The sequence below is a fragment of the Rhea americana genome, unplaced genomic scaffold, assembly GCF_003343005.1.
Source record: "Rhea americana isolate MKP2758 unplaced genomic scaffold, rheAme1 scaffold_181, whole genome shotgun sequence".
Taxonomy (NCBI): Eukaryota; Metazoa; Chordata; class Aves; order Rheiformes; family Rheidae; genus Rhea; species Rhea americana.
Window position 1 is genome coordinate 649,871 of NW_028185939.1, and position 11,250 is coordinate 661,120.

The 11,250-nt window shown below is 57.1% G+C and overlaps 1 protein-coding gene across 2 annotated transcripts in view; it reads right to left on the minus strand.

Annotated features, from left to right (window-relative positions):
* Window positions 1–11,250, minus strand: part of LMF1 (lipase maturation factor 1) — a 246,862-nt gene that overhangs the window by 30,483 nt on the left and 205,129 nt on the right. Inside the window, exon 10 of one of the 2 annotated variants that reach the window (XM_085301950.1) lies at window positions 10,926–11,189. The exons of the other annotated variant lie outside the window; for it this stretch is intronic. Within the exon in view, the coding sequence (XP_085158076.1) occupies window positions 11,015–11,189 (175 nt within the window). The 3' untranslated portion in view covers window positions 10,926–11,014. Of the gene's footprint in view, window positions 1–10,925; window positions 11,190–11,250 lie in introns of those variants that run through there. 2 annotated transcript variants of the gene reach the window in all.

The window sequence follows — 11,250 nt, forward strand, 5'->3', positions numbered from 1 at the left end:
AATAGCTTGGCAAAACTCTTGTTTAATGCTGGTCTTGCTATCCCTTGTGCACAGCTGCAACAAGAACCAGCCATGAATAAAGCCGAATGGGGACTAACCAGCAGGTTCCTTAGGTAAATTTGCACRAGCAGGTGTCCACCTTCAGCGCCGAAGCCGTTATGGTTAACTAAAAGCACTGTGAGCCGAGCTCTGAGGCGAGGTAGAACAAGTGAAATGCAAGATAAGTCAGTGGAGTTGCGCCAGGGTGCATATTTGACCCAAATTGCTTCAACTACAGCTGGTCGAGTGATTCACTGCACACAGTTATATCAATGAGCTTGGCCTGGCTTTCTGTTTGTGACTTGTCTCCAGAGAGACCGAGGGTTTTCTGTTTTGTTTGTCTGAACGCCTTGGTTATGCGGGGAACCGTGACACAGACTGTGGGAACACTGGCTGGCTCTTCCTCGAGAAGATGCACATGATGGAGCCGTATTCGGACCTGGCTGCTCGAGTCTCCTGGGACTATTTCTGTTCTGGCCCGAACGCCGGAGCATCTCTCAGGCTTTCACGCAGTGCTGCTCCTCGGCTGGCCATGCGAGGAGAAGCAGCTCCACGGCCGGGGGAGCTTCAGGCAACACAGCACGGTGTTGCTTCTCAGAGGAGGAGCAGCTCCATGGCTGAGGAGGTCCACGATGCACATGGCACGCAGACGGAGGAGAACATAAAGTTCCTGACCTAGCTGAGGATCCTCCAGCCCAGTGTCCTGCCCCAGACAGGTACCACTGGAGCATCAGGAGGGAATGAGCATGGTCAGAGGCTCCCTAAGCTGTACGTGCCTGGAGGCAGAGTAGCTCGCAGGTTAATAAGGAGGAGAAGTGCCCATAATTTCTTTCCACAGCACAACCCACCTGCCGCGTGGGGCCTCCCGCCACGCTCACCGGCCGCACCATGTTTGAGCCGCTTGAGTCGCAGCGTGGCATATGAACTGAAGTCCATAAGCTCCCTCAGCTGGCCCAGCTGTAAAGTTGCTTCTGCAATAAAGAGAACCAAGCCCCAAATTCTTGAAATATAAAATCGCAACCTGGGATCAATCTTTTTTCTTTCGGAGCCAATTTATGGGAAGAAAAATCTGCCTGACTTTCGTAGCAGGCTGATGAAGGAGATGAAAAGAGTTAGATACCATCTGAGCTGCTCCGTTGTGCCCTTGCAGGCTGAAACCGGCTCATTTCTCCCGATGAAATTTCCTTAACGTGGATTACTACTTTTAGGCTTTTTGGAAATACCAACCACGAACACGCTGCGGGATGCTGGAGGCCCCCTGCGTCCGCAAAGCCTTGCTGCCCCGCCTGGACCACAAACATCCTCGGGGACGGACAGACGCCGCGGAGCATTTGCATTCGCCACGTGCAGATTGAAGCGTCCTTGTGCCTTCTCGCTCTGAGCACGTTTTTCAATTAAAAAAATKYTTTTTTCAGGAAAATGGAAATTTCCGCAGGAAACAGCCAAAGCCGGTGAAACTTTTCCTTTCTGTTCTGACTTTCAAAAYGCCTAAAATGTTATTTTGGCATCGAGGAAAAGCAGAAGCGTTTTCCCGCTTGCTCTTTTTTGACGCTTTGGAAGAAACGTTGCAGGACYGAGGCTGCACGAGCGAAGCCCGGGCAGGCCGGGGAGGGCGGCCGGGGCCGCCGGGAAGCCCCCGTGGGCCGCGCCGGGGCGAACCGCCGGCGCCGGGTCCTGCTGCCGATGCGGGTGCGAACGGCCCCGTTTCGGCTCAGCGCGGCTGCGGCCGCAGAGGGCAAACTGACGTGAAAAAAAAGCTGAAAACGCAACGAAACGCCGCGCAGTTGCCTGTCCCTTTCGATCCGGGCTTTGGTCAACTAAATTGTTAGTGAATAAGGCGAGCTGCGTCAAAACTGTGCGTTAATGAAGTGCAGCAGGGGCTCTGGCAGCGTTTCCCAAGCTCCGCGAGGGTTTTAATCCCCCGGGCTCGCCGAGCCACTGCGCGCCGCGTGCTTTAAAGGGGATATTTTTTGCTCCCTGGTATTTCATGGATGTTTAGACTTTAAAGACTGCTGCCAGCTTCGTTTAGCCCCCAAATGTCGGTGTCACTTGGGGGACCGGGGGGGAGGGGAGGGATAGGGACCTCACCGATTAAAAATACAAGTGTTTCCAGAGCAGCCTCCAAGGCAAGGGGCCGGCGCGCGCCGGGCGGCAGAGGCGGCGCCGGCAGAAGCGCTTTTCGGTCCCGGCAGCGCTGCGGAGCCCCGGTGCTCGAACCGCCGCTGCGGCTCTCGCTGCTCCTGCGCTTGCTGAGCGAAGAGCCGCTTCGCTCGCCAGGCCGGCTCCCGCTCACGGAAACCTTCTGCTCCGTTCGGCTAAGGCGGGCCGGAGGCGGCTCRTACCCGAGCAGCGCCGAAGAGCCCGGCCGGCGCCCCGCGCCCCGCAGGCGCTAAGGTTTCTGCATCCAGGAGCCGTCGAAACCTTCGCCCTTCACAAGCACTAAAACGGCCGGCGGAGGAGGGGGGAAGATCTGTGTGAGCGGAATAATAATTTTTAACTCATAAATCTGAGCTCGTAAATCAAGGCTTGAAGGAGCAGTCGTTGTAATGTCTCGTGAGTTAACGTCSTAGGTTTTCTTTCACCTGAGGAAAAGGAAAAAAAAGTACCCGGCCCTCTGCCCTTCGGCCCCAGGGACGGCTGTAAATCACCTTAATGCTACAGTCTTGCTCTTAAACAGACCAGAAGCAGGAGCGCGGGGAACAGATAGCGAAACCGGGTAACTGTAAAAGCGCAGCGCTGCAAGAACGCCCGCGGGAAAACCCGAGGCGAAAGCAGCCCTCGGTGCGGAGCGGGCACGGGGGCCGCGCCGGCCGCGGGGAACCCGGGCGAGCGCCGGCCTGGCCGAGCCGGGCTTTCCAACGCGGGACGCCTCGCCGCACGCTCATGCGCCGCCGGGGCCGGGCCGCCGTCGGAGCAGCCTCCCGGCGCCGTTCCCCGCCGTTAACTTCGCCCTTCTCCGCCCGTTTTACCGGAAACTCAAGTCCTGTCGCGTCCTTCCCAGGGCTCGCGGATGAAAAGCCTYTTCCCGGAGCCCTGCGCGACTCCCGCTCGTTGGGATAACAAAGCTCCCGCTTTGGCTGAGGATTATGGACAAACGCTCAAGGGAAAGCGGTCTATTAAAACCACAGCTTTTAAGCCTGAAAAACAAAAAAAAAAGGCCGGACGTTCGATGGCGCAGAGAAACTACCAATTCTCAGGTTTTCGCTGGCATTTCAATTGATCAGCCGGCTCCTTTCCCTTTTTATCTATTTTTTCCCTTCGCGGGCCAGCTCCTCAGCTGGTATCAACCAGTGTCGCCCACCGGGCGCCGGGAAAAAACGCGGCCGTGCCCCGGCCGCCCGGYGACGGCGGGACGCAAACCCCTAGGGACCGAAAGGACGCGGAAGCAACCGCTGCGGGGGCTCGGCGCTCCGTACGAGTAACCTCATTACCACCCTTATCAGCATCGCCCTAATCCGAGCCGGGGCGCCGAGCGGAGCTGCCCGCACGTCTGCCGAGCTCCCGCCGCCGCGTCTGCCTTCGGCGCCTCCTCGAAAGCACCGCAAACGCGACGGACGCCCCAACCTCTCGCACGGAGGCGTCTCAAGACCTTAATCCTTTGGAAGGGCTGCTGGTTTTGGAGGCCTCGTCGCGAGTTTTGCGCTCTCCTTCGACGCGGTTCCCATGGGCTCGCACCAGCTCGGGCTGCTGGGCTCCCACCCTTCAAAACCTGCTTATGCAGCTGCAACTACGGCACAAAAGGACTGAGACGCATTGAAAGCAGCACAACTAATTCACTGATAACTCATTAATGGCGTTTCATATTTTTCCCCCGGCATTTTTTCTTTTAAATAAAAGAATAGGGGGTAAAAAATGAAGCATACTTGATAAAGGGCAGTAAGTGTTATCCCTAAAAAAAAAAAAAAAAAAGAGAGAGAGAGAGAGAGAGAGCGCTTTTTTTCTTTCATAGGTGGCTTGGACAGCTGGCTCTTTAAATATTAATCAGGGGCTCATTGAGATGCAAATACGTTAGCAGCAAATAATGCGCTCGCAGCTGCACGGACTCGGCCCGGCCCGGGCAGAGTGTTCGCCCCCTCTCCAGGATGAATGCAAATATCTGAGGACACAGGTGCAGGGAGCGGACCGCGAGCAAGAGCCTGCTTAATAAGGTAATTTGTGAGCGATGCTCTATAGAGACGAACCGGAGCAATCCTTTACCACTTGACAGTATCTGACCACTAAACAAGGTGTTAATCTTATAATCGTTTTGTTGACTGTTCCCTAACACAGCGTTCCTGGCCTTTTGCCCTGACACTCGGCCAGTTAAAATCAACTTAACTGACAAGTCGGACACGCGCCAACCAATCGGCGATAAATTATTTATTGTTCCATTTCCAAAATAACAAGTAAACAGGAAAGACGGGGCATCCCGTAGGGAGAGAGCCGGCTGCGATACGCAGCGGCGGACGGGGTCCCGGGCGCCCCGCTCTCCCCGGGGTCCGCGGCGGCCGAGCGGCTCCTCCGCCCGGGGCCGCGGGCACCGGCTACGCGGGGGTGCGAGCGGCGCGCGCCCACCGTGCAGCCGAGAAAACTCGCGGGAAAACCCGTGCGTCTCAGCCTTCCTAAAAGCCACTTTATTCCAGGAGATAAGAACCCTCGGCTTTGTGAATCTGCCTTTTATTCGCACGGCATACCTGCCCTGCTTAGTCTCTCCGCATTAGTCACAACACTCCTGCAGGAGCCTGCTGCTGTAGCAGTGCAGCCGGTGGGACTGCATCTCTGGTACCTTGGCTGGGAGCCTCTAGAAGCTGGAGCGGGCAGATCTGGCTCCTCCTTCGGCARAGCAGCTGGAGCCAGAATCGGGCCCGGGAGACAAAGACGGGGGATTTTGCCAATAAACGCAGGCAGCCAGCGCCGCAGCTCCGGGACGGTACCGAGATCCGTGTCGGCATTTATACAAGCCGGTATTAACCGACACGCTGCAGCCGCCCTCGTGCCTTACCCCAAACGTCGGCGCTTACCTGCGCTTACGGTTTCCTGCTGCTTTGCCCCAAGCGCGGGAGCAGCTCGCGCCTCGGGGTCGGCACGCGGCTCGGCCACGGGTGTCTTTGTACCCTGGGCCTCGTTAAGGAACGAGAGCGTAGGACAGCRTGGGCGCCCGGGCCAGGCGGAGGATAACCCGGGGCTTGGCAGCGCGCAGCCCCCCAGCGAGGACTGGGCTCCTCTCTCCTTTGCACTGGAAACCCTGCTCCCCGCAGCGGCCGCGGACGGGCCCCTCACCAGCTCCGAGCGCTTTTCCCCTTCCTAACGCCGCAGCCGTGCACGCAGCRGCCAGGGCCCGCTTCTGAACTCGAGGCCTGCTTTACAGCTGGCGAAAATTAACTTTTGCAAGGGCCGTGCTGGCTTACACATGCTGGGGACCTAGCCCTCGGGCTTCTTCTTTAATTCTCTTTTTTTTGTGCATGTGGAAAAACACAGGCCAGGCGGTGCCGTAGCCCAGGGCATGCAGCCGGCTGCCGGGGCTGGCTGGGACCCGCTCGGCTCTAGCAGGGTGAAACTGCCCCCCGGATCAACGGGGAGCAGCTCTCCGATACCGCTTCCTAAAATGCACCAACTACAAGCAGTCTGCCTGGAGCCACAACATGATCTGCTGGTATTCGACCTGCAAAAAGCAGAGGAAAAAAAAAAAGTAAAAAGGAAAGGAAAGAATTCTCTGTCCCAGCCACTCGCGGGGGTGCAGGCAGAGCTGGGGTGCGAGCGGGGACCCGCTCGTGCCCCGGCCGGCCAGTCRGCTCAGTGGGAAGCAGCCCAGCCACGGCGGCCAGCGGCAGGGCAGCAGCACGTCTYGCCCGTGCACCTCCTTCGAAATAAGCCCCAGGCCCCGGGCAGCTGCAGGAGGGCTCACGTCTTAAAAATGCCGAGGTTCGCCTTGCCGTTTTGAAGAYCACGGTTTAAAAAACATGAAGGTGCCAGACGGGTGCATGCAAAAAGCCTCCGTACCGGTTATTTCCAAAGCCTCACTCGTGCAATCCAGGCTTACGGCAAAACATGAAAAGCTAACTTAGCACAAGCTCGGCCCTGCCAAGGCTCCCTACTGCACAAATCCCTGCTGTCCCGACCGCACGCAGACAAAAGCACGAAATCGGGAGCCTGGAAGAGCAATATCCTTGCAAAGCAGGGAGGCGAGCGAGGGAGCGAGCGGCGCATCCGCCCCCCCGGAAGCTTGCGTTGCAAAATGCATTTTCATTCTGAATGGGAAGAGGGAAGAGTCTGAAGCTTCTTGGGGGATAGAAACTACATAAAAAACCAACTGGAAAACATCTAACTTCCATACTGGAAATGGAAGACAAAACCAGCTTGAAACAATGAAATCCAGTCTGTCTTCCCTCTACTAAAACCAAACGTTTTCTCCTAACAGAAGAAGGGGGAAAAAAAGTGACGCAATGCACTTGGACTTCCCTCTCTTGGAAATGATTTTGTGGACGATACGTTCTGCTGACACCTTGCTACGCCCTCGCTTGCGCCGGCACCCGGAGAGCCCCGAGGAGGGGAGGCTTCGCGCGAGGCCAGCACTCGGTAACTGCTGGCGTGCGTTAGCAAAACGCGACATTCCCCGGCAGTGCTGCCGAGACAGCCCGAGCCCCGACTGCGAATCGCTGTTACGGGCGAGAGCTGGCGCTGCGGACGAATTTTCATGGCAAGGGGAAGGCCATCTGGTAAATATTTTAAAGAATTCTAATATATACATCCCTAAATGCTTTTTCAGATGATCAGATTTTACTTGGTTAATCAAAGTTTGTGCATGTATAAACAGCAGACATCTGTCACGCATAATACATGTATTCCCCTGCACTCGAGGGCGCAGTTCCTCGACGTGAGCCAGCCCTGCTCCCGCTCCGCAGATGCGGTTTCTTCCCCTGCAGACGTCCCTCGCAGACGGGCAGCGCGACCGCCGCAGACGCGCCACCGCGGAGCCCAGCGTCTGCAGGACGCCCGCGGCGCCGCCGGGCCCCGCGCGCCTTTTGCTCCGCTCACAAGCACCGAGTTTGCGCTTTTTAAAGATTTSCAACCAGGGAAGCTGGCCACGGAGGTGCCCTTACGCCGCTGGCAAGAGCCAGTCCTGGCCTTGGGAAAACCTGCACGCCCAGCGGAGAAGCAGCATCGGAGGTTGCTAGAAGAAGCCAGGAGCCAACGACCTTCAGCCCAACGCACAGGGCGCCCAACGCTGCAGTTTCCTCCTGGCGAGGTGTCCCGGGCAGGCTGCTCCACGCCTGCTAACGAGCAACTGTTCCTTTATAAAGTACGACGGAATAAGAACCGTTCCCATAATCACCTACTGGATTTTATCAGCGTGTTTGGGTTACGCTTCTGCCCCTTTGGCTAACGCCTAATTGATTCTTTAATCTCTACAACGTTTTTATTGACTGATACAAGAGCTGTTTAGGCRATCGGCGGCAGGAAAGCGGCTGCAAGCCCTCCGAGCCCCGCGACACGGTGCTAGGGTGACCTCATGTGAAGCGAACACTTTATTTGATAATCTATCACTTATTTATTATTCTAAGTAACTGCTTGCAGGTGGCGTGATTTTAGCATAATCGCTTTACACACAGGGAAAAGCTCAGCCCAACGCGCAACCTGCTCCCGAGCGGCTACCGCGGAGGACGCCGGCTCGCAGACCGCGCGGACGGGCGAAACCCCGCGGTCCAGGCGCTGCGCCGGGCCCGGCCAAGCCCCGCCGCCCGCCGTGAAGCTAACGCGGGGGCTAACGCGCCGCCCGTAGCTCCTGCTCGCGGGGCGAAAGGCCGCTGCTGTCCGCGGCAGAAGCGCACGTGGATTCAAGAGCGCTTTGCTGACGAGAAGAGCCCCCGAATTCTTGCAGCCCCCGTCCTCRCGCACCCCCAAAACGCGCCGTCGCGGGGAGGGGGCAGACGGAAACAGCCCGCGTCGCAGATCTGACGGAGCGAATCGCAGCCATCCGGCAACGGGCTTTTAACATCAATTAGTTCTGCATTAGCCTGAGAGTTTTGAACTAGACCCCTCCCCCCGAGGATTCAAGCCACTTAAAGCATTTTCCCAGGGAGAGAAGATTTGAGAAGAGCAAGGCAGGTACCAGGAAGCGCTACCAGGAGGAGACGAGTTTCTGGATTTTCTGCCTCGGGTTCTGCCCCGTCTCTTTTAACCGAGCCAACAAGCTCATCGGAGGAGGAAAACGGCACTTGGGTTGGCAGGACCCCGTCACCAGCACCGGGTGGCCCTCGCCAGCCCTTCCCCGGACGCCCATCTGACAGCGAAGCGAGGAAGAGCTGCCAGTGCTTCATCTTCAACCCTGGCTGGAAAAGAAAGCAAGAGGAGGAATCGTTTTTTCATTAAAATAAAAATCGATCCATAACAAAAATAGACCTCTAATGGGAAAAGCTGAGCACAAATGGAAGCTTTTAAGGATTCTTTTGACTGACAATAACCTGAAGACCCTCCAGGAACTCCAGCCCAGAATAATCAGATTAAATGAAAACTAATATACGATCCTGAAATTCATCCCATGCTGGTCTAAACTTATAGCAGCTGGGTAATTTCGCCTACAGGTTTCTGCCTCATGCCCAGCAGTTCACACTGAATTGTTTAGCCAAACTTAATCTACTGGGAAGGAAAAAAGCTCTTTCCTTTAATATGTATTAAAGTGAAGCCAGCTTCTAAAAGCAGTTTGGAGTACGGAAGACATAGGAATATTTTCTGTGGGAACGTGCAGACTGACGCTCGCTTACTTTATAAAGAGTAAGCACAATTTCTTAATGATCCAGGAAAAAGGAATTAAATTCTCTGGATAGGCATAGATGGGTCTCTGTGCAGGTCACATTTGGATTTCTTTGCATGCACTGCCCCAAGACGTTGCGCGGAGGCGACTGCGCCCATGCAGCCCTTTTCCTGGCGAAAGCTCCAGCGCTGAGCGCAGGGAGAGCTCCCGGCCCTCTCTGGGGGTAGGTTTTGGGGGAGGGCAGATGTTCCCTCCGTGTCGGGGGAATGCCGTGTAACGATGGTTTAGTGGGGAACATCTCCGTGTTCTTGGAAGAGAGGCAGAACAGAGCAGAAATGGAGGCTGCTCCTGGTGGACAGCTCAGCTGTCTCAACAAGTGACCTTTGCTATGTTTGGAAACAGAACTTCAAAATATAAATTCATCGTTAAAGATTCTCCAGCTGATTCCCGTGGGAGGGTAAACATGTTGCATCTTAACCCAGCACTGGTCTTCACTTCACCTCCTGGGGACGGTCCTCCTGGAAGACCTGGAGACAGGTAGATGATCTGCAGAAACTCGAGAGCCCCTGCACTGGCGCAGCCCGCCGTGTGCAAGCGGGAATCCAGCCGTGCTCGCTTGGTGCCCGTGCACCAGCAACACCGTAATCTTGGCAAAGACCCCGGGACTCAGCTCGTAGGAGGCTTCCCGGGGCCTCTCCAGCCTCCCACTGCGGGGCAGGGGTTGCTCCCCACCACCCGCGGACCCTCGGGAACCCAACCCATCTGCGGAAGGGGAACGGGGCGAGGGCGGCCTGCAGGCAGCGGTACCTTGCGGACGGATCTACGGCGCGCTGACTTGGGACTGCCGTGAAGCTGCGCTCGCCGCGCAGGGCTCAGAGGAGAACACCTCCCCAAGGACTCCTGTGGTCAACAGACAACGCGACTCGCTTCCGATTTCCTCCCCCCTGCTAACCAATTGTGTCTTCTTAAAAATGTTGTCCAGGAGAAACATTTCTGCTTTAATTCCCTGCATGCACCTTCCTCGCTGCCTTTGAGCGTGCATCATCTTCCAGGCATTACTCGGCAGTGGGAGCGAGAATTTTTGATTAAAAAAAAGGGGGGGGGAGAAAAAGGCTTAACAAGTACAACGCACCGCAACCAGGAATGCCAGCGACGGTCTGCGTTGCATTAGCCCTGACCCAGGGGTTGGGAACCAAAAGAAATTAATTAAAAGCCAACTGGGAGGTGGTGGTGGTGGTGGGGGAAACGGTGCCGCACGCTGCCGGGGATGGGGGGGGAAAGACGTCCCCGGGGAGCAGGTCAGCCCCGGGCCGAGGGTGCAGCCCGCCCCGGGCCGCGGGACCCCGCGCCGCGGCCCCCCGCCCGCTCTCCCAGCAGGCCGGCGGCGGCCCCGGCGAGCAGCGGTCACAGCCTCCCGGCTCAGGCCAACAGGAGAAGAGCCCCGGCCGGCGCGGCCGCGCTGCCGGCCCCGCGATCCCGAGCGTGCTCCGCACAGAGCGGGGGCAGAGCGGGCCGTCAGCGTATCCCTCCCGGCGCTAACGGCGCCGGCCCTCGGGGAACCCTTCGGAAACGCCGCACGTGYGCCCGGCGGAGACCAGAAACACCAGGACGGGAAGGGCTCCTCGCCACGCTCGCGCTGAGCTCGCCACGTTGGAGAGGCCCGGGCTGCCCGGGTTTCAACCCGCACCTAAACCCCAGCAGACTTGAGGCTGACCCTCCATTTGCACAGCAGATTGAGGCGAGAAAGGGGGCAACAGCTCTGCTTTTACGTAGCCTTTCCCCAAAAGCACATTTTCTAGTGTTCAACCCCTTGAGTTTTACCTTCCTGATAATAAATCGAAATTCCAGAGTCACTGCACCTATGAAAGCCCACTTCGTAAACGCTGGTTGCAAACCTGGAATGTGTACAATTAGGAATATTAATTTGACTCCGTACTGGTTCACCTTTTTCTTGACTCTGAGCTGATGATTTTCTAATGGAGCAGATAGACTAAACAAATCAATCATTCGGCAAGCGCGCGAGGAGAAAGACAAACAGCGGGACGGACAAAGCACCAGAACGCGGAGGAAAACCAGACCACGGCAGCAGGTGGACGGGCCGGCTGGAAACCCACCGTCAAACGTGTGTAAACACGGGCACGCAAAAAAATACAGATAGGAACAAGAACTGTAATTTATAATGAAGCGGACGGCTCRTGCCTTCGGCAGCCGGTTGCTGGCGCCCTTCGTGCCCGTTCGCCTCCGTCAGGCCTGCGCGGGGTAAGGCCAGCTCCGGTCTGCGTAAAACTTCTTCAGGCCCTGGAGATTCACGGGGGGGAAGTAGGGCCCGATCCTCTTCCGGATCCACCACTTCCCGTCGCCGGCGTGCTTGCCTCCCGGCTGGCTAAACTTGTACTTGAAGTGCTCCGCGCGGATCCACCTTGGGAGAGACAGAAGGCAGCCGGTGAGAACGGCCCCGGGGCAGGGCGAAGGCCCGCGAG